This window comes from Ovis canadensis, chromosome 3 (genome assembly GCF_042477335.2).
Source record: "Ovis canadensis isolate MfBH-ARS-UI-01 breed Bighorn chromosome 3, ARS-UI_OviCan_v2, whole genome shotgun sequence".
Taxonomy (NCBI): domain Eukaryota; kingdom Metazoa; phylum Chordata; class Mammalia; order Artiodactyla; family Bovidae; genus Ovis; species Ovis canadensis.
The window spans coordinates 103,688,611-103,711,520 of NC_091247.1; the positions used below are offsets into that span (position 1 = coordinate 103,688,611).

At 49.0% G+C, this 22,910-nt stretch overlaps 1 protein-coding gene across 1 annotated transcript; it reads left to right on the top strand.

Annotated features, from left to right (window-relative positions):
* Positions 1-10,207: 10,207 nt before the first annotated feature.
* ACTR1B (actin related protein 1B) lies at positions 10,208-19,237 on the top strand. Its single transcript, XM_069583905.1, has 11 exons — positions 10,208-10,580; positions 12,171-12,235; positions 13,360-13,435; positions 14,439-14,564; positions 15,205-15,329; positions 15,551-15,767; positions 15,884-15,976; positions 16,056-16,230; positions 17,637-17,698; positions 17,930-17,970; positions 18,165-19,237. The coding sequence occupies exons 1-11, from the start codon at positions 10,533-10,535 to the stop codon at positions 18,265-18,267; spliced, it is 1,131 nt and encodes a 376-aa protein (XP_069440006.1). The 5' UTR covers positions 10,208-10,532; the 3' UTR covers positions 18,268-19,237.
* Positions 19,238-22,910: the final 3,673 nt, after the last annotated feature.

Here is a 22,910-nt window from a genome sequence, read left to right on the forward strand (position 1 = left end):
ATATTTGCTACACTATATAGGTAGCAAATATTCATATGAAAGATGCACAACATCATATGTCATTGCTGCTAAGTCACTTCAGTCGTGTCCGACTCTGTGTGACCCCATAGACGGCAGCCCACCAGGCTCCCCCATCCCTGGGATTCTCCAGGCAAGAGTACTGGAGTGGGTTGCCATTTCCTTCTCCAATGCATGAAAGCGAAAAGTGAAAGTGAAGTCGCTCAGTGGTGTCTGACCCTCAGCGACCCCATGGACTGCAGCCTTCCAGGCTCCTCTGTCCAGGGGTTTTCCAGGCAAGAGTACTGGAGTGGCGTGCCATTGCTTTCTCCCTCATATGTCATTAAGAAATTACAAATTAAAACAGCAATGAGATGCCACTACACATCTATTAGAATGGCTACAGTCCAAAACACTGACAACACCAAATGCTGTAGAGGATGTGGAGAAACAGGAACTCTCATTCATTACTGATGGGAATGCAACATTGATACAACCACTTTGCAACAAAGTTTAGCAGTTTCTTACAAAGCTAAACATAGGCTTACCGTCCATCAGTTATATTCTGAGGTACTTAAACAAATGAGCTGAAATTGTATGCCCACGTAAAAAGCTGCACATGGATGTTTACCACAGCTTTACTCACAACTGCCAAAAATTGGAAGCAACTTAGATGTCCTTCCATAGATGAATGGATAAACTGCAAGGGACTTCCCTGGTGGTCCAGGGGTTAAGACTCTGTGCTCCCAATACAAAGGGCACAAGTTCTATCCTGGATTGGAGAAGTTTTGAGTGCCGAGGGGTGCAGCGAAGAAAAAAAAATTCAATACATCCAGACAATGGAATACTATTCAGCAACAGAAGAAATGAGTCTATCGAGTTACAAAAAGGTATGGAGGAGGCTTAAATGCATTATTCTAAGTGAGAGAAGTCAACCTGAAAAGACTACACACTGCATGATTCCAACTGTATGACATCAGGTATAAAGGCAAAATCATACAGACAGGTAAAAAAAAGGAGGAGGGAGGAAGGGAGGAGTGAATATGTGGAAACAGGGAATTTGTTTAAGGCCATAAACTATTCTGAATGATACTGTAATGGTGGATACATTATGCATTTGTCAAAAACCCACAGAAAGTAAAACACGAAACATGAACCCTAATGTAACCCATGTGCTATGCTGTGCTCAGTAGCTCAGTCGTGTCTGACTCTCTGTGACCCCATGGACTGTAGCACACCAGGCTCCTCAGCCCATGGAATTTTCCAGGCAAGAATACTGGAGTGGGTTGTCATACCCTCCACCAGGATCTTCCCAACCCAGGGATCCAATCCCCGTCTCCTGCACGTCCTGCATTGGCAGGAGGATTCTTTACCGCTGAGCCACAGGGGAAGCACTGTAACCTATAGGCCTTAGTTAATAATAATGTATCAATATTGGTTCATCAGTTGCAACATATGCATACAGTAATGCAAAATGTTAAGAACTGAGGAAATTGCAGCAAGGAAGGGTGGGCATTTATGGAGGTATAGGGGAACTTTGTATTTTCTGCACAATTTTTCTGTAAACCTAAATCTGCTGTAACTATAAAATCTATTGTTTTTTTATCAATTTTATTTCTACCTATTAACAATGAATAATCAAAGTTTAAATTAGAGAAACAATACTATTGATTGTAGCATCAAAAATATGAATTATTTAGGGATAAACCTGATGGAAGACTCTAAAATCTATACACCAAAAACTTTCAAAAGTAATAAAATGTATCTCACTCCTGGGCATACATCCAGAGAAAACTCTAATTTGAAAAGATATATGCATCACAGGGACCTCCCTGGTGATCCAGTGGTTAAGACTTCACCTCCCAAGGCAGGGGGTATGGGTGTGATCCCTAGTCAGAGAGCTAAAATCCCAAATGCCTCATGGGCGAAACACCAAAAAACATAAAACAGAAATAATGTTGTATCATGCATCCCAATCTTCACAGCAGCACTACTTAACAATAGGCAAGACACAGAAGCAACCTAAATATCCATCAAGATTTGGTCCTATATATATAGATTTCCCAGGTAGCATTAGTAAAGAATCTGTCTGCACAGCAGGAGACCTGGGTTCAGTCCCTGGGTTGGGAAGATCCCTTGGAGAAGGGAAAGGCTACCCACTCCAGTACTCTGGCCTGGACAAGTCCATGGACTGTGGAGTCCACAGGGTTGCAGAGTCAGACACGACTGAGCAGCCTTCACTTTCACTTCATATTGGCTTCCCAGGTGGCATTAGTGGTAGAGAATCCACCTACAAGGCAGAAGACACAGGAGATGCAGGTTGGATTCCTGGACCAGGAAGATCCCCTGGAGCTGGAAGTGGCAACCCACTCCAGTATTCTCGCCTGGGAAATCCCATGGACAGAGGAGCTGGAGGGCCACAGTCCATGGGGTTGCAAAGGGTCAGTCATGTCTGAGCACATGCACACGCAAACACACACACACACACACACACACACAATGGAATACTACTCAGCCATAAAAATGAATGAAATAATGTAGCAACACAGATGAACCTAGAGACTATCATATTAAGTGAAGTAATTCAGACAAAGACAAATATCATGTGATATCACTTATATGTAGAATCTAAAATATAATACAAAGTAACTTATTTGTAACTTATTTACAAAACAGAAACACAAAACAAACCTATGGTTACCAAAGGGGGAAAGGGGGAAATAAATTAGGAGTTTGGGACTGGCAAATATAAACTACTATTATAAAGTAATAACAAGGTCGTACTGTATAGCACAGGAAACTATATTCAATCTCGTGTGATAAACTGCAATAAAAAAGAATCTGGAAAAGAATATATACTTATACATACGTACATATATGTATATACTACTGAATCATTTTGCTGTACACCAGAAATTAACACAACCCTGTAAACCAATCATATTTCAATAATAATAACAAAATTTAAAAGACTTGCCAGGAGAAATATCAATAACCTCAGATATGCAGATGACACCACCCTTATGGCAGAAAGTGAAGAGGAACTAAAAAGCCTCTTGATGAAAGTGAAAGAGAAGAGTGAAAAAGTTGGCTTAAAACTCAACATTCAGAAAATGAAGATCATGGCATCCGGTCCCATCACTTCATGGGAAATAGATGGGGCAACAGTGGAAACAGTGTCAGACTTTATTTTGGGGGGCTCCAAAATCAATGCAGATAGTGATTGCAGCCATGAAATTAAAAGATGCTTGCTCCTTGGAAGGAAAGTTATGACCAAATTAGACAGCATATTCAAAAGCAGAGACATTACTTTGCCAACAAAGGTCCGTCTAGTCAAGCCTATGGTTTTTCCCGTAGTCATGTGTGGATGTGAGTTGGACTGTGAAGAAGGCTGAGCGCCGAAGAATTGATGCTTTTGAACTGTGGTGTTGGAGAAGACTCTTGAGAGTCCCTTGGACTGCAAGGAGATCCAACCAGTCCATTCTGAAGGAGATCAACCCTGGGATTTCTTTGGAAGGAATGATGCTAAAGCTGAAACTCCAGTACTTTGGCCACCTCATGCGAAGAGTTGACTCATTGGAAAAGACTCTGATGCTGGGAGGGATTGTGGGCAGGAGGAGAAGAGGACGACCGAGGATGAGTTGGCTGGATGGCATCACGGACTCGATGGACGTGAGTCTGATTGAACTCTGGGAGTTGGTGATGAACAGGGAGGCCTGGCGTGCTGTGATTCATGGGGTCACAAAGAGTCGGACACGACTGAGCGACTGAACTGACTGAACTGAATATGAGGAGAGACACGCTTATGGATCAGAAGACATTATGTTAAGATGTTAACTCTCCTCAAACTGACCTTTGATTCAATGCAAAACCAATCAAAATTCCAAGAGGCTTCCTTGAAGATATGGAGAAGCTGATCCCCAAATTGTATGGAAGTCAAAGGATCCAGATTTTTCAAAACAATTTGAAAAAGAACAAAAGAGGACTTAACATTATCTGATTTCAAGATAGAGAAAACGACAATGAATAAGACCATGTAGTACTGACATATAGATCAGTGGGACAGAGGGTCCAGAAATAAATTCATATGCACGAGGTCAACTGATAACTAACAAAGGTGGCAAATGACCTTTAACAGAATGTACCTTGGGGGCCCTTCCTCAGGCACTCTCTCTCCAACACTGTTGTCCTGCTGGCAAGAGTTCTGAGGACTCTTCACAAGCCGGACCCTGGCACTTAAGCTCAAGAGTTTATTATGCAAATACTTTTTCATTTCCATTTCATATTTCATTTTAAAAAGTAACATATCAAAAGCACTTCCCTGGTGGCACAGTGGATAGGAATCTCCGCCAATGCAGGGGACACAGGTTCAATCCCTTGTCCAGGAAGATCCCACATGCCTTAGAGCACCTAAGCCGGTGTGCCACAACTACTGAGCCTGCGCTCTAGGGCCTGCGAGCCACAACTAGTGAGCCCCTGTGTTGCAGCTACTGAAGCCCAAGCACCTAGAGCCCGTGCTCCCCAACAAGAGAAGGCACCACAATGGGAAGCCTGCACACTGCAACAAGAGTAGCCCCCACCTGCCGCAAATAGAGAAAGCCTGCACACAGCAACAGAGACCCAGCACAGCCAAAAATAATAAATAAACAAGTAAACAATTTTTAAAAAGAAACTTGAAAAAAATGGGTAAAGGAACGGAATAGACATTTACCCAAAGATATACAAGTGGCCAATAAGCAAATTAAAAGCTATGCAACATCATGAATCACTGCAGAAATGCAAATCAAACCAAGAATGAGCTACGATCTCATACTCATGAGGATGGCTATAATACAAAACAAAAACTGAATATAACCACTGTGGTGAAGCTGTGGAGAAACTGGAATCCTCGTGCACTGTTGTTGTGAATGAAAAATAACACATCCACTTTGGAAAAGAGTATGGCTGTTCTTAAAGCAATCAAAAGCAGAATTTTAATATAATCCAGCAACCCCATCAGTCTGTTCAGTTCAGTTGCTCAGTCGTATCCGACTCTTTGCGACTCCATGGACTGCAGCACGCCAGGCTTCCCTGTCTATCACTAATTCCTGGAGCTTGCTCAAATTCATGTCCATCTAGTCGGTGATGTCATCCAGCCATCTCATCCTCTGACATCCCCTTCTCTTCCTGCCTTCAATCTTTCCCAGCATCACGGTCTTGGTCTTTCTTGATTGGTCAGTTTTTCACAAACTGACCAAAGTATTGGTGGCCAAATATATTGGATTTTCAGTTTCAGCATGAGTACTTCCAATGAGTATTCTGGACTGATTTCCTTTCGGATTGGCTGGCTTGATCTCCTTGCAGTCCAAGGGGCTTTCAAGAGTCGTCTCCAACACCACAGTTCAAAAGCATCAATTCTTGGGCACTCAGCTTTCTTTATGGTCCAACTCTCACATCTATACATGACTACTGTAAAAAACCACAGCTTTGATTAGATGGACCTTTGTCGGTAAAGTAATGTCTTTGCATTTTAATATGTTGTCTAGGTTTGTCATAGCTATTCTTTCGAGGAGCAAGCGTCCTTTAATTTCATGGCTGCAGTCACCATCTGCAGTGATTTTGGAACCCAAGAATATAGTCTGTCACTGTTTCCACTGTTTTCCCATCTTTTTGCCGTGAAGTGATGAGACAGGATGCCATGATCTTAGTTTTCTGAATGTTGAGTTTTAAGTCATCTTTTCACTCTCCTCTTTCACTTTCTTCAAGAGGCTGTTGTTATGAATGAAAAATAACACATCCACTATGGAAAAGAGTATGGCTGTTCTTAAAGCAATCAAAAGCAGAACTGATTCCTCTTCCCTTTCTGCCATAAGAGTGGTGTCATCTGCATATCTGAGGTGATTGATGTTTCTCCCTGCAATCCTGATTCCAGCTTGTGCTTCATCCAGTCCGGCATTCCACATGATGTACTCTGCATATAAGTTAAATAATCAGGGTGACAATATACAGCCTTGATGTAATCCTTCCCCTATTTGGAACCAATCTGTTGTTCCATGTCCAGTTCTAACTGTTGCTTCTCAGGAGGCAGGTAAAGTGGTCTGGTATTCCCATCTCTTGAAGAATTTTCCACAGTTTGTTGTGATCCACACAGTCAAAGGCTTTGCCATAGTCAATGAAGCAGATGTTTTTCTGGAATTCTCTTGTTTTTTCTATGATCCAACAACAGATGTTGGCAATTTGATCTCTGGTTCCTCTGCCTTTTCTAAATCCAGCTTGAACATCTGGAAGTTCAAGTTCACATACTGCTGAAACCTGGCTTGGAGAATTTTGAGCATTACTTTACCAGCGTGTGAGATGAGTGCAACTGTGCAGTAGTTTGAACATTCTTTGGCGTTGCCTTTCTTTGGGATTGGAATGAAAACTGACCTTTTCCAGTCCTGTGGCCACTGCTGAGTTTTCCAAATTTGGTGGCATATTGAGTGCAGCACTTTTACAGCATCATCTTTTAGGGTTTGAAATAGCTCAGCTGGAATTCCATCACCTCCACTAGCTTTGTTCGTAGCGATGCTTCCTAAGACCCACTTGACTGCACAGTCCAGGATGTCTGGCTTTAGGTGAGTGATAACACCATCATAATTATCTGGGTCATGAAGATCTTTTTTGTACAGTTCCTCTGTGTATTCTTGCCACCTCTTCTGCTTCTGTTAGGGCCATACCATTTCTGTCCTTTATTGTGCCCATCTTTGCATGGAATGTTTCCTTAGTATCTCTTAATTTTTTTGAAGAGATCTCTAGTCTTTCCCATTCTGTTGTTTTCCTCTATTTCTTTGCCTTGATTGCCGAGGAAGGCTTTCTTATCTCTCCTTGATATTCTTGGAACTCTGCATTCAGATGGATATATCTTTCCTTTTCTCCTTTGCTTTTTGCTTCTGTTCTTTTCTCAACAATTTGTAAGGCCTCCTCAGCCAACTATTTTGCCTTTTTGCATTTCTTCTTCTTGGGGATGCTTTTAATCATCACCTTCTGTACAATGTTACCAACCTCTGTCCAAAGTTCTTCAGGCACTCTATCTATCAGATATAATCCCTTGGATCTCTTTGAAACTTCCACTGTATAATCATACGGGGTTTGATTTAGGTCATACCTGAATGGTCTAGTGTTTTTCCCTACTTTCTTCAATTTAAGTCTGAATTTGGCAATAATGAGTTCATGATCTGAGCCACAGTCAGTTCCCAGTCTTGTTTTTGCTGATTGTATAGAGCTTCTCCATCTTCAGCTGCAAAGAATATAGTCAATCTGATTTCTGTATCACCATCTGGTGATGTCCATGTGTAGAGTCTTCTCCTGTGTTGCTGGAAGAGGGTGTTTGCTATGACCAGTGCGTTCTTTTGCAAAACCCTGTTAGCCTTTGCCCTGCTTCATTCTGTACTCCAAGGCCAAATTTCCTTGTTACTCCAAGTATCTCTTGACTTCCTACTTTTGCATCCCAGTCCCCTGTGATGAAAAGGACATACGTGGGGGTGTTAGTTCTAGAAGTTCTTGTAGGTCTTCATAGAACCATTCAACTTCAGCTTCTTCAGCATTACTGGTTGGGGCATAGTCTTGGATTACTGTGATACTGAATTGTTTGCCTTGGAAACAAACAGAGATCATTCTGTTGTTTTTGAGATTGCATCTAAGTACTGCATTTTGGACTCTTTTGTTGACTATGAGGGCTACTCCATTTCTTCTAAGGGATTCTTGGCCACACTTGTAGATATAATGGTCATCTGCATTAAGTTCGCCCATTCCAGTCCATTTTAGTTCACTGATTCCTAAAATGTCTATGTTCACTCTTGCCATCTTCTGTTTGACCACTTTCAATTTACCTTGATTCATGGACCTAACATTCCAGATTCCTATGCAATACTGTTCTTCATAGCATCAGACTTTATTTCCATCACCAGTCACATCCACAAATGGGTGCTCTTTTCGCTTTGGCTCAGCCTCTTCATTCTTCCTGAAGCTATTTCTCCACTCTTCTCCAGTAGCGTATTGGGCACCTACCAACCTGGGGAGTTCATCTTTCAGTATCATATCTCTTTGCCTCTTCATACAGTTCATGGGGTTCTCAAGGCAAGAATACTGAAGTGGCTTGCCATTCTCTTCTTCAGCATACCACGTTTTGTCAAAACTCTCCACCACGATTCATCCATCTTGGGTGGCCCTATCCAGCATGGCTCATAGTTTCATTGAGTTAAGACAAGGCTGTGATCCAAGTGATCAGTTTAGTTTGTTTTCTGTAACTGTGGTTTCCATTCTGTCTTCCCTCTGATGGATAAGGGTAAGAAGCTTGTGGGAGCCTCCTGATGGGAGGGACTAGGTGTGGGAATCTGAGTCTTGCTCTGATGGGTTGGGCCATGCTGAGTAAATCTTTAATCCAGTCCAATCCCATATCTTGTTATATATCCCAGAGAATTGAAGGCAGAGTCTTGAAGAGGTATTTATACACCAGTGTTCACAGCAGTATTGCTTACAATAGCTAAAATGCGGAAGAGACCCAAGAATTCATCAACAGATGAATGGATAAGCAAAATGTAGTATGTACATATAATAGGATATACTTCAGCCATAAAAAGGAAGGAAATTCTGTCATGTGGGAAATGGGAAGTTACTGTTTAATGAGCACAGCATTTCAGTGTTATAAGGTGAAAAATGTTATGGAGATAGATGGTGATAATTGTTGCATAATATTACAAATGTATTTAATACTGCTGAACCATACACTTTTAAATGAGTTAAGAAAAATCTTAAAAAACAGTGGATATATGTATATGTATAACAGATTCACTTTGCTGTACACCAACTATACCCCAAATTAAAATAATTTAATGGGTTATGATGGTAAATTGTATGATGCATGGATTTTACCACAACTTAAAAATAAGGGGAAAGTACTATATACATGAACAGGGGCTTCCCAGGTAGCTCAGTGGTAAAGAATCTGCCTGCCAATGCAGAATACGCAGATGTGGGTTCAGTCCCTGAGTCAGGAAGATCCCCTGGAGAAGAGAATGGCAATCCACTCCAGTACTCTTGCTTGGGAAATTCCATGGACAGAGGGGCCTGGCTGGCTACAGTCTGTGGGGTCGCAGAATACCTGGACACAACTGTGCAACTCAGCACCCATGCACAAATACATGAACAAGTTAAAAAATTAAAGTTCACATTGTGCAAAGAATTTGCTCTTCATTCCCCCACCTTTGTCAGTGGTCCCGCTTCCCCATATTAAAAAGTCTTGAAGGTTCCTCAGACATTCTTCAGAGCCATTCACACATAAAACATTCTGGACACTGTGACTGCCTTTCTTTGCTTTGACTTGGCCATATGTCCTGCTGTATTTCACATCAGATTATATAGAACTCTTTCATTATTTTAAACAGTTGCACGCTGACCCATTTTATGAACGCATAGACACCAGATACAAATGAACGCATAATTCTATTTGCATAAAACTCCAAAATAGGCTAAACTAACTGTGGTGACCTGAAGACTGGAGGATAGTAGTCCCTTTCGAGGAAGAAGAGGGCAGTGAGCAAGAGGGGTGGGAGGCTTGTGGAGTGCTGCTCATGCTGTTTTGTAAGCTCGGTATTCACAAGTTAATAATTTATTGAAATGTACACTTATGACTTCTGCACTTTCCTGTATGATGTGGTGCTTCAACTTGGCCAAATTTAATCTCACAGTCTAGTGGGAAAGTTCTAAAGAGTGGCAAATAACTATGGCTCAGTCTGGTCAATGAATTCAGGACTGGGTATCTTGCCCTGGGGACCGCTGAGCGGTTGGAGGCTCCCCGCGTGCTCATCCCAGCTGCTGGCAACAGGATAACTGTTGGGCAAGGTACACACGCGTTGAGGCTCCTCGGTTCCCGTATCTAAAATCGGGAAATAATACCAGAGTAATTGCAAGGGTGTAATATCTATGTAACATCTATGTAAAATGGGCAGAAGTGCTGCGCAAGCACTAAGCCGGTGCTCCATTCACTTCAGCTACCGTTATCACGAAATTATCATTTTTATAAGAAAAAGGATCTTCCTCAGTGCTCAATAAAGAAATGCTTTGTGTGAAAGATCCACCACCGGCCTCCCTGGGGACTGCTCGCTGAGGAAAACAACAGTCCAGGACGAGCGAACTATCAGCCCGCCAGCTCCGACCGCGCCTTCTTTAAGCGCGGAGCGATGACGTCACCCGCACGCGCTGCAGCCTACCTTGGAGGCGCCCGGGCAGTTCTTCCCGGCGGCCTCCATTGGCTGGCCAGCACCCGGCGGCCCCGCCCCTTTGCCCCCGCGGGGCCCCGTCGCCCGGCGTCAATCTGCCTAGGTGGGAGCGTTGACTGGCCGCGGGGCCCGCCCTCTTGAAAGCCTCCGCCGGGCTCGCGTAGGCTGCGTGCTCGGGGTGGGAGGGGCGCAGCAGCGCGTCTGGAGCCGCGGTGGTCCCGGTCCGCCCGCCTGCCTGCCTGCCAGCCGTTGGTTACTACTGCAGGCCCGCCTGCTGGGCAGGGCCGGCCCGGCCCGTCCATGGAGTCCTACGATATCATCGCCAACCAGCCCGTGGTCATCGACAACGTGAGGCTTGGCAACCGGGGGGAGGGCGGGGGTGGACGCGGCGAGGGCCGCAGGGACCCCCGCCCGTCTTGCCTGGTCCTCGGCTGGTTGCCGGCCCTCCACTCCTGCGGGCTGTCCCCACTTGGCCGTGTATCCCGGGCCGCGGGACGAGCCCCCCGCAAGCGTGGCAGAACCCCAGCTCCAGCGCTCCCTAAGCAGGCGGGGAGGTCAGGAGAGGAAGGGGTCCCATATGTCTGGCAGCCCTAGATCAGCATCTAGAGAGCCGGGGTACAGCCGGGCGACCGACCGATGTGCCAGGCCCGGGGACTCACCCCGGACCCTTCTCGGTGGAGAGTAGGCTCACTGGATGGGTTTCGACCCCAGCCCCTTTACCTCTCTTAGGCTTTGGCTGCCCTCCTACTGGAGGAAAGACACTGTTTGCCCCTTTGCACACTGCTAGCCCCATCTTTTGGGGACGCTTGACCTGCGGGCCTCTACAACAGCTCTTCCCAAGTGCTGCACCCCCAGGCAGCACCTCCAGGGTAGGCAGGCCCCACTACGCCCTTTTCCTGGGACTGGGGAAATGCACGTTAAGTTTTGCCAATCACATATCCGCCGCTGCCTGGCTGGGCACTTGCCTGCTTTGACCCTTTCCTTAAGTGCTCCCTGAGCCAAGCGGATGTTCCACAGCTGGGAGGGCAGTGGAGAGAATTCAGGACCACTCTTCTCAGGACCTGTAAGCAGTTTGAGGGTCTTGCTTGGAAACCTCAGAGGAAAGTTGCTGGGCTCCATCGTGGTCTTGTCCTTCAGCACCGTAGCTCAGCTCAGCATGGTCTATAGGAAGAAGTAGGGCAGGGATCAGTGGATCTGCCCCTAGCTGAGTGTCTGCCTCTGAACTGTGGGCCTTGGAATTTTTAATAATGACTCACTGCTCTTTCTGGGATCTGTCTCCCTTGCACATGACCCCCATGTAATCTCTGAATGGCTGTCTGTTTTGGAGTAACCATGTGAGGGCCCTGTGTCACAGCAGGGGGTGTTTAATAAGATGGCTGAAGCTGGGCTTGGGGATGCTCTCCATCAGGCTTCAGGAAGGATCAGCCACTTCCTTTCTTGCCAGGCTAATCAACAAGTTTATGAGTTTCAAGAACAACCTGCTTGGTCCCACTGGGCTGTTTCTTTCTTTTTTTAAAAAACTTTTTATTTTGTATTGCCTGCGTGCTCAGTCACTGTAATTTCTGACTCTTTGCAACCCTATGGGCTATAGCCCACCAGGCTCCTCTGTCCATGGGATTTCCCAGGCAACAATACTGGAGTGGGTTGCCATCTCCTTCTCCACGGTATCTTCCCAACGCAAGGACTGACCTCACATCTCCTGTGTTGGCAGGCAGATTCTTTACCACTGAGCCACCTGGGAAGCCCTCAAATTAGGGGGATGAGACGCAAAGTTGCCCCTAGTTTTGAACCACTGGTGTACATGTAAATGGCCTTGCCCTCTTGGCAGGATCTCAGACTTCCTTCCCAGGCTACTGTCGGGGGCAGCCCTCTCCACAGCAGGGCACCACCTTCATCTGGAGATGAATGTTGGAATCTAGCTGCTGTTTTTCTTTGCAGGGTTCCGGGGTGATCAAGGCTGGCTTTGCAGGAGACCAGATTCCCAAATACTGTTTTCCAAACTAGTAAGTGTTGCTCAGGCAGTATTCCTAACCCTTTGGTTTGCTTCTGGGGAGAACTTGGGTCCTGTGTCACAACTCTCTTTGAGGCTAACTCTTGCCCCCGCCTGTAGGGGAAAACACCAGATTTGTGAAGCTGGTGCCATGAAGGGCTATGGAAGGAGAAGACACTCGGGGCTTCCCCCACCCCTCCAGAGTCTGGTTTTGGTCCCTCCTGGAGCGGGAAAGGAGGAGCAACCACCAGCATCCCCCTGGGAACAAGGCATGGTAGCAGCAGCAAGAACACAAGAGAGACCTAAACCCAGAGGAGAAAGAATGGGGAGTTACTGCCGCTCCTTCCTCCCAGGAAATGCTCTCTTCAGGGCTCATTTATTTTCACGCTCTAGAATATGCATTGTGTGGTCAGGGGGAATCCTTCCCTGCGTGATGCCCGTGGTGGCAGAGAAGAGAGGGGAGTGAAACCCAGGGAAATTTGGGGGCACTCCACCGGCTACTCAAGCCTATTGGGAAGTTTTCCCTTGATGGTGTTTGGTCTCAAATCCTGGAGGCCTTAGAGCTTAGTGGCCGAAGCCAGGGTAGGGGAGTCCTCAGGCCCCTTTGGCCATGTCAAGACAAAGCCTGCATGGGGTATCCAGGCCTCAGCTGTCCTTTCTGAACTCACCTGGAGTGTAATTAAAGGTTCCTCTTGACGTCCAGCGAAGTTGGGTCAGATTTTGGAATGGTAGCTCATCCACTCTGCCAAGAGCTGCATCTGTGTTTCGGAAGCCCTGTCAGGGAGAAGGACGGGATTGACTGAGTGAGAGAGGGATGGAGGAAGGAGCCTGGCCCTGCTTCCTGGGGCCACCCCACCTTGTTCTACCCCCGTGAAATCCACAGTGAGGGCTGAGTCATCACGGCTGCAGAAGCAGACCCTCTGCCAGGGCTGACATTCCAGACCTCTTGGCCCTCTCTGGGAGGGCTGGTGGGAAACGGCGGGAACCCCTTTTCTTCTGGCCCTGAGTCTCCTGTCCTTCCAAGGCCTGCTCTGTGGTTTAGGCCTAGGTTCTGACCATTGGAGTCGGACTTTGGTTTTCCTGGACTAGGCTCGCCTATGTCCCCTGCCCATCTCCCTGACTTTTCTGTCCCTGCAGTGTCGGGCGCCCCAAGCACATGCGAGTGATGGCTGGAGCCCTGGAAGGAGACCTCTTTATCGGACCAAAAGCAGAGGTAACATCTGCGGTGCCTATCTTTGCCTGGGTTGAGGTCTTCTGTCCCAGGAGCCTTGACTGGTGGCCAGAGGGCCCTGGGCCCTCTCTGGGACCACCTACTGGGTGTCATAAGCACTGTGGTCCATTTGCTCTGTGAGATAGCCCAGGGTTTCTATGTATGGTGACACAATAAGACCACTTCCTGCCCCTTCCTTTAGAAGCCACAGAGGAAAGAACTGGTTAAAATGTCACTTTAAAGTGTGAGTCACTTGGACTGATGACTGATCAATTGAGAAGGCCAGCTCTGTGCTCCAGCTGGGGGGTTGGGCGTGGAAGGGACTGCACCGCCAGGTGAGGCCCTTGGGAGGAGGAGCGAGTGGGGGTGGGGGTGGCAGGGACTAACCAGCAAGTGCAGTTTAGGCACCTGGGGAAGACAGGAAGGGGTGCTGAGGACCCAGAAAATGCAGTCAGCAGGAGCCGCAGCCGTGGGTGAGAGGCCAAATGGTGCTGGACAGAAGGACGTGTTGTAGGGGAAAGTTGAAGGGCAGGTCTCTGCAAGACACACCTGTACTGGCTGAAGTGCTGGGAGGAGAGGTGGCAGCACGTGGCCGCAGGAGGGGGCCATATAGGACGGCTGTAGTAGGGTTGGCCATCACAGAGGCTCCTGGCGCTGATGGGAACGGGAACTGAAGTGGGGGTGGAGCTGGTGGTCAGGCCATGTGTGAGGCTGGAAGGGAAGGATGTGCTAGTAGTGAGTGTAGAGGACACGGGCCGTGGGGGAAGGAATGGGGGAGCTGTGGGGTTCAGGGGAGCATGCCACCACCCCCTGTGGTCCCGGTCTTCGAAACAGGCTGGACTTTCAGAGCCAGGTAAACAATTGGACAGATGAACCCATGCTGGGTTAAGGATGATCTAAGGGGCACAGGGACCCCCGGTGAGCGGATGAAGGGGTGGCCCCCCTGAGGGCAGAGAACAGCTGCTGGGTGAGTGTCTGGTGCCACCTCCAGCCTCCCGGTCTGCAGGAGCACCGGGGGCTGCTGGCCATCCGCTACCCCATGGAGCACGGCGTGGTGAGGGACTGGAACGACATGGAGCGGATCTGGCAGTACGTCTACTCTAAGGACCAGCTGCAGACCTTCTCCGAGGAGGTGGGGCCGCGGCGTCCTCTCCCTGCCCCGCCTGCGGCGTCTGCGTCAGGCTTCCACACTTTCTCTGGCTCTTGTCTGGCATGAAGCCCCTGCCACCTTGCATTGTGTGGGTGTGGATCCCTGCCTTCCCTGAATTATGTGGGTGTGGGTCCTTGCCTCCCCTCTGCCCCGCATTGTGTGGGTCCCTGCGCCCCTCTGCCCTGCATTGTGTGGATGAGGGTCCCTGCCACCCCTCTGCCCTGCATTGTGTGGGTGAGGGTCCCTGCCGCCCCTCTGCCCCGCATTGTGTGGGTGTGGATCCCTGCCGTCCCTGAATTATGTGGGTGTGGGTCCCTGCGCCCCTCCGCCCCGCATTGTGTGGGTGTGGGTCCCTGCCACCCTGCGTTGTGTGGGTGTGGATCCCTGCCGCGCTGCATTGTGTAGGTGTGGGTCTGCACAGCTAGCGGCAGCCAAGTAGAATATTCCAGGGGGCGCTAGGTCTTTGGAAGACTCACTGCTGGCAGATGACGTGCCGGCGCCCTCGGGAGGGATGGGAGACGGCAGGTTCGTGTGCTCCCGGGGTAGGTGGCTCTCTGGAAAGATCCCGGTGGGGCCTGCACGTTGCCTTTGCACCTGCCCGGAACTCTGCCGTCTCCTGCAGCATCCTGTTCTTCTTACGGAAGCGCCACTCAACCCGAGTAAGAACCGGGAGAAGGCGGCGGAGGTGTTCTTCGAGACCTTCAACGTGCCGGCCCTGTTCATCTCCATGCAGGCCGTGCTCAGCCTGTGAGTGCCCCCTCAGCCCTGGCCCTCGCGTCTCTGGCCTCCTGATGGGGATGCTGCGGCGCCTGACTTCCCTGAACAGCCTTCTCATGGCCATCCCTATAGCGGGGCCCGTGGGTCCCTTGCTCAGACCAGATAATGCACACGCCCCGGGGTCCCTTCCAGGGGTGCGGAGGTCCCAGTGCCTCAGTGGCTGAGGTGAAGGGATGCTGACCTGGTGACAGGTACGCCACAGGACGCACGACGGGAGTGGTATTGGACTCGGGAGACGGGGTCACCCACGCCGTCCCCGTCTACGAGGGCTTCGCCATGCCACACTCCATCATGCGGGTGGACATCGCCGGCCGCGACGTCTCCCGCTACCTCCGGCTGCTGCTGCGCAAGGAGGGGGCGGACTTTCACACCTCGGCTGAGTTTGAGGTTGTCCGGACCATCAAAGAGGTGACGTGGGGCAGGGAGTGGGGAAACGAGGGTGGTCGGACCCAGCATGAGGTTGAGCCCTGGGTGTGCAGGTCCCCGTGGCCACCTCCTGAGGGCCCTGCCTCTGCCCACCGCAGCGGGCCTGCTACCTGTCCATCAACCCCCAGAAGGATGAGGCTCTGGAGACAGAGAAGGTGCAGTACACCCTGCCCGACGGCAGCACGCTCAACGTAAGCGTGGGCTGGGCGCGGGCGGGTGGGGATGCCTGGACTGGAGGAGGCAGGACTAACTTCATCTTGTGTTTCGAAGGTGGGGCCAGCGCGATTCCGGGCCCCTGAGCTGCTGTTCCAGCCAGACCTGATAGGGGATGAGAGTGAGGGACTCCATGAGGTTCTGGTCTTCGCCATCCACAAGTCTGACATGGATCTGCGCCGCACGCTGTTCGCCAACATCATGCTTTCCGGTGGCTCCACGCTTTTCAAAGGTATCTAGTTGGTCAGGATGGTATGGCTTGGAGGCCACAGGTAGTGGGGCCCTCAGACTGCACCCCAATTCCTGAAAGCCTGGGATATGGCCCATTTTCTGTGGGTTTTTTGGTTTTCAGTGAGTTTTTTTTTTTTAAGGGATAGATTTGAAATTAAATTTTGTTTACAAATAGATGGTAAGTTTAATGAGGTCTAAAATGTATTTGATGAAGTCTGCCTTCTATTGACCTGGTCACCCGGTTCCCTCCCCACAGTTACTGTTAGTTGCTCATCTATACCTAGATAAAGCATCCTTTTTACTTAGCCCTGGACTTTACTCTCTAGACTTTTCAGGTGGCTCAGTAGTAACGAATCAGCTTGCCATTGTGGGAGATATGGGTTCAATCCATGGCTCAGGAAGATCGCTTGGAGAAGGAAATGGCAACCCACTCCAGTATGCTAGCCTGGAGAATTCCATGGACAGAGGAGCCTGGCGGGCCACAGTCCATGGGGTTGCGAAGAGTCAGACCTGACTTAGCGACAGAGCAGGAACACAGAGAGCAGGAACACAAGCATACTCTCCAGCTCCACGCCCTGTGTTGTTGATTTTGCTCCACAGACGGCAGATGTTTGTGTAGGTTCTCTTTATCTGGCCCTGAGGGCTGGATGTGCCATTGAACCATTAACCTGCTTATGGCCTTGGAGGTGGTGAAACCTGCCAATGGCCTTGGAGGTGGTGAAATTCTTTCTCATCACAAAAATGTTCCACTGGGTGATTGCATGCACTATCACTTCACGTAATGGGAAGACACCTGAAAGATAAATCCTAGGGATGGAATTGCTGAGTCAGAGGGTACACATGTGTGCGTTACCTGGTAGATATCACAAGTTTCCCTCCTGAGAGGCTCCCCCAGTTATGGCAGTCCCCCAGCCCCGTCCCAACACTGTGCAAGACATTTGCCTGTCTATTGGATGGAAGCGACTGCTTGTTCTCCTGACTCATCATTTGCCTTTGACTGCTTCTGGTGGTTTTGGCTCTGGAGTGTCAAGGGGGAGAGGGTAGGGGCAGTGGTGGGTGACTTGGGGTTCCGTCTTCTGCTTCCTTCCTTCCTTTCTGAAGAGGGAAGCGGGCCCACCTGCAGGCACACTGCTGGATCTTTTCTGCCTTTGGTGTGGTTCTCTCCACCCTTACTCCTGGCAAGAATGACTAAAACAAGGACTTCCTGGCCGTCCAGTGGTTAAGACTGCACACTTCCACTGAGGGAGCATGGGTTCGATCCCTGGTCAAAGCACTAAGACTCCACATGCTGCGTGGCATGGCCAAACAATAAAACAGTAGCTTACAAAATAAAGAAAGTGGGTGTGAGGGAGCTAGTGATGAGGGGTCAGATGTGGACCCTGGGTTCAGCCAGCCTTGTGTTCACAGGCTTTGGCGACCGATTACTAAGTGAAGTAAAGAAGCTTGCCCCAAAGGACGTCAAAATCAAGGTGAGGTTGTAGGGAGTCCCTGTAGGGCATGGGGGTGCTGGGCAACCTTGACCTGGGGAGGGAAGGGCAAGAAGCACCTTCAGATGTCCTCTGCCTTCACACCCAGCCTGGCCCTGCTGCCCTTCCTGCTCCTGGCTGACGCCGGGCCACAGGCACTGGGGGAAATGCCCCCAAGGCTGGGGTGGGGGTGCTGGGAGGGCAGGGCAGTGACACTGTGCTTGTTGCCTCCAGATCTCGGCCCCTCAGGAACGGCTGTACTCCACGTGGATCGGGTAAGGCGGGGCCCAGAGCCGGGGCCCTGGGAGGAGGCCACTGTGCTCTGGACACTTTTTCCTGGGCTGGTCCAGGCCAGGTGGAGGCGGGCGGATGTCCCCCGCAGGTTAGAGAAGTGGAGTCCTGGGCGACCAGAGCAGGCAGCTGGCTCAGCCCTCAGGTCCCCAAGAATGCTATCCCTCCCTCCTCACAGGGGCTCTATCCTGGCCTCACTGGACACTTTTAAGAAGATGTGGGTATCCAAAAAGGAGTATGAAGAGGACGGCTCCCGGGCTATTCATCGAAAAGCCTTCTAGTGGCCAAGGAGGAAGGCATAGCTCTGGGAGGAAGGGGGAACCAGAGTTCCTAACCCTCTGTGGTTGGGCTCACAGACGAGGCCTGGCCCCCTGCACGCCCTGAACCCTGGGCCAGTGGTGCAACAGCGCTTCCCTGAAGCCTCCCCTACACACGTGCACACGCGCACACATAACACACACGCACACACGGTTACAGTTAGCTGCATGGATGGGAGGCTGGAGCTGGAAGGTGGGAATTGAGGGGCCCAGCTTCGGATGGTTCTGGGTGTCCCCCTTGGCAGAGCCAGTTAGGCCCGTGGTTCTGTGCGTCCCCAAGCTCCAAGGCCAGACACCGGAACGCCCCCATCGCCTCTGACAGAACCCCTCCGAGTGCCTGGATGCCTGCGTGACTAGCCCTGGGGAGTGGGGGGCACCAGCAGTTCCCTTTGCTGTGTGGCCGCTCTTGTGCCACATTCTTGTCCTGACCCAGCTGGGCAGCCCAGAAGGCCACACCTTGGCGTCCCTGACCCCCGCACGCTCTGTCCTCTCATCTTCCCACGTGGGTGCTTTGGTGTAGACTGAGTTCTGGGCAGTCTTCCGACCCCAGTGAGGGGGTCTGGGCCAGGGTCCAACCCTGTGGAACCAGGACAGGATGCACGGGGATTGGGCAGCCACAGTGGGTTGTGCGTTCTCCCCATCAAAGCACTTCATGGACTTGCTGCTCCCTCTCCTTTACCCCAGTACCTGGGACAGGAAGGGTTAATGGTCTTCATTTGTTGAGGGGAAGCCACTTAATCAGGAGTCAGACCTAGTGGGGGAGAGGGGAGGCACATTTCCTCCTCCCACTTCTCCCACGAAAGAGGTCTTCATTTACCCTATGGTCAGGACCCCCATTCCCTCTCCCACGTACGTACAATAACTTAACACAGTTGCCTGAAAAAACTTTTTGTAAGTCATTATAGTAATAATTATGGAAAAGGCCCAGCGCACAGCTCTGTTTTCATGTGTTTCTTTGCACTGTTTGCTCACACACCCCTGGGGACCAAAGCAGTGGGGCTCTGGTGGCGGCTCAGAAGCCTGCGGTCTCGGCGGTTGGTGGGGTGACGCAGCACGGGAGGCCCCGGAGGTTGGACTCTCAGCCTGGTGGCACTATTCCCCAGGCTCATTACACGCCTGCTGCGGTGCGCCAGGAGAAGCAGGTGGCAGGCTGCCCTCCTCCCCCTTATTCCCAGTTGCGGCCCTGTGGCAGGTGGGGCTTGGTGGGCCCGTGTTCTCACCTGTTCTGTTTGGAGCACCTCTGCTGCCTGGCTGCGATGAAGCTGAGGCCGACACACCAGCACTGATGCAAGTTCCCAGTTCAGACAAGAAGGGCGGGTGATGGGAGACATTGTACCAAAGAGCTGGGTTCTGAAGGGAGAAGCTGAGCGGCCTGGAGAGGAAGGGCGGTGGAGGGAGAGGGAGCCCTGAGAAGTGAGTTTGGAGTGACTGCCCTCTCCCACGCCATCAAGCACTTGAACACATACAGTAGGTCCAGGAAGTGTTATGTGTTTGGAGCCAACGGTAAGCAAGACATATCTTTGCTCCCCAAAACATACATATCGGGGGAGAAAGGTAAACAGACTGTTTGAAGACAGAATTGCTGTCTAAGCCAGGAGGTGGGGCAGGCTGACTTGCTTTTGTCCAGGAGGGGTTAGCCAGGTACATAGGGCATGTTCCTGGGAGAGGTGAGAGTTCAAAGAGATGCCTGGGATCCATGGGGCTAGAAAAAGAGACATGGACCAGCGTGATGCCAGAGCAGCAGGGCAGGGTGAGTGGCCTCTGGCTATGATGTGAGGTAAACCAAAGGGGTAGGTTGGAGCGAGCATGTAGGGGCTCTTGAGAGGGCTTTTTGCAGTGTCTTGGGTTGATGGGCAGTCAGCTCGGGGTGCACGGTTACCATAGCTGTATGTTGAAGGCAGTGACACCCCAGTAGGAGTAAGCACATAAAATACCCAGATCTTGGTTTCTAAATACAATTCTTCAAAGGAAGGAGTCAGAGCTCCTTGGAGAAATTGCAGATCTGGGGCAGAAATCTGAACCTGGCTTATCTTGTAGAAGCAAAGTGCTCAGAAAAGACAGGGCTTGTCTAAAGGACTCAGGAACCAACTTGAAGGAGCAACCAGTAGTCAGGTCTGTAATGGATTGTAACTCATTAATTAATCATGAGTCCAGTCTGAGAAAAATCATTGAATAAATACATACACAGGGGAGCAGGGGCAGTTCTTTCTTACTGAATTACAGTTAATGAATGTAGAAGGAATAGTAGAAAAAGAAAATCACCCTTAGGCAAACATCCCAGTCACCACTGGTGCAGGCAGAAATGGATCCAGAAACTAAGCAAAAGTAAGGACATTGGCATTATCTCAAAGTATATACCCATGAGGTACTTACTAGTTTAAGAAGGAAAAGGTAGTAACTATACAGGGGAGGAACCTAGTAAATATCAAATCATCCAAGTTTAATCCAATTATCCAAGTTTACATCCCAGGTAATGAGTCACTCTCTTGATGTGATACATTAAGACGCTGCAATGTCACTTGTGTGTTCTTGGATACCCTCAGTCTAACCAGGAACAAACAGCAGGCAAACCCAAACTGAGGGCGTTCTACAAATGAATGGATCAGGTGTCTTGTTCAAAAGTGACAGGATATAAAGACAGACTAAGGAATTGTCACAGGTTGGAGGAGACTAAAGAGGCTGTGATGATGGAATGCAGTGGGTCAGAAAGGACCTTACTGAGAAAGCTGGCAGAATCACTTAACAGTAATGCATCAATGTGAATTTCCTGGTTTCGGTCACAGCACTGTGTGTTAATGTCACAGGTTAATGTCAGGGGAAATTGGGTGAAAGGTAATCAGGAACTCTGTACTATTTTTGCAACTTTTCTGTAAGTCTAAAATTATTTCAGAATAAAAAGTTCGGGAGGAAAACTCAGGCCTGAGCTAAATGGTCTGGATTCATGATTCTGCTACCATAACTCACTAGCTGCATAATCCTGAGCTGCTCCTAGGTTTCTGTATCTCTAATGTGGGGATGATAATAATAGCACCTACCTCATGGGTTTATTAACAGCCTGGGACATTTTGTGTCAGAGGATAGAAGTGCTACAAGAATGACAGGGACCTGTCAAAAGACCATGGAGCCAGCCTGAAGAAGTTCACTGGTCAAATCTGGAACAAATTAAACTTCAAAAAATAATGACAGTTATGAATTATAATTTATTGAATATAATGTAAAAGCATGAGTCTATACTGACATAGATTAATAAATTGAAAGTTTGATGAGGAACAGGACATCTCAAAATATTACCCCATTCAGTTCAGTTCAGTTCAGTCGCTCAGTCGTGTCCAACTCTTTGTGAGCCCATGAATTGAAGCATGCCAGGCCTCCCTGTCCATCACCAACTCCCAGAGTTCACCCAGACTCATGTCCATTGAGTCCATGATGCCATCCAGCCATCTCATCCTCTGTCGCCCCCTTCTCCTCCTGCCCCCAATCCCTCCCAGCATCAGAGTCTTTTCCAATTAGATACTTATTAATAATTAAACGGCAGGAAAAACCATAAATAAAAAAGATACCTGTAACCCAGTGTTCACTGCAGCACTATTTACAATAGCTAGAACATGGAAGCAACCTGGATGGCCATCAACAGAGGAACGGATAAAGATGTGGTATGTATAGATAATGGAATATCACTCAGCCATAAAAAAAGAACAAAATAATGCCATTTGCAGCAACATGGAGGGCCCTCAGTTCAGTTCAGTTCAGTCGCTCAGTCATGTCCGACTCTTTGCAACCCCATGAATCGCAGCACACCAGGCCTCCCTGTCCATCACTATCTCCCGGAGTTCACGCAGATTCACGTCCATCGAGTCAGTGATGCCATCCAGCCATTTCATCCTCTGTTGTCCCCTTCTCCTCCTGCTCCCAATCCCTCCCAGCATCAGAGTCTTTTCCAGTGAGTCAACTTTTTGCATGAGGTGGCCAAAGTACTGGAGTTTCAGCTTTAGCATCATTCCTTCCAAAGAAATCCCAGGGCTGATCTCCTTCAGAATGGACTGGTTGGATCTCCTTGCAGTCCAAGGGACTCTCAAGAGTCTTCTCCAACACCACAGTTCAAAAGCATCGATTCTTTGGCGCTCAGCCTTCACAGTCCAACTCTCACATCCATACATGACTACTGGAAAAACCATAGCCTTGACCAGACGGACCTTAGTCGGCAAAGTAATGTCTCTGCTTTTGAATATGCTATCTAGGTTTGTCATAACTTTTCTTCCAAGGAGTAAGCGTCTTTTAATTGGATGGTCCTAGAGATTACCATACTGAGTGAAGTAAGTCAAGACACAGACAAGATGAGATATTGCTTATATGTGGAATCTTAAAAAAGGCTACAGTGAAAATATTCACAACACAGAAGTAGAGTCAGATGTAGAAAACCAACATGTTTATTGGGATGGGGGAGGGATAAGCTGGAAGATCAGGACTGACATATATACACTACTACAGATAAAACCTAACTAGTAAGGACCTACTATATAGCACAGGGAACTCTACTTAATACTCTGTAATGGCGTATGTGGGGAAAGAATCTAAAAAGTGGATATATGTATATGTAAATAGATAAC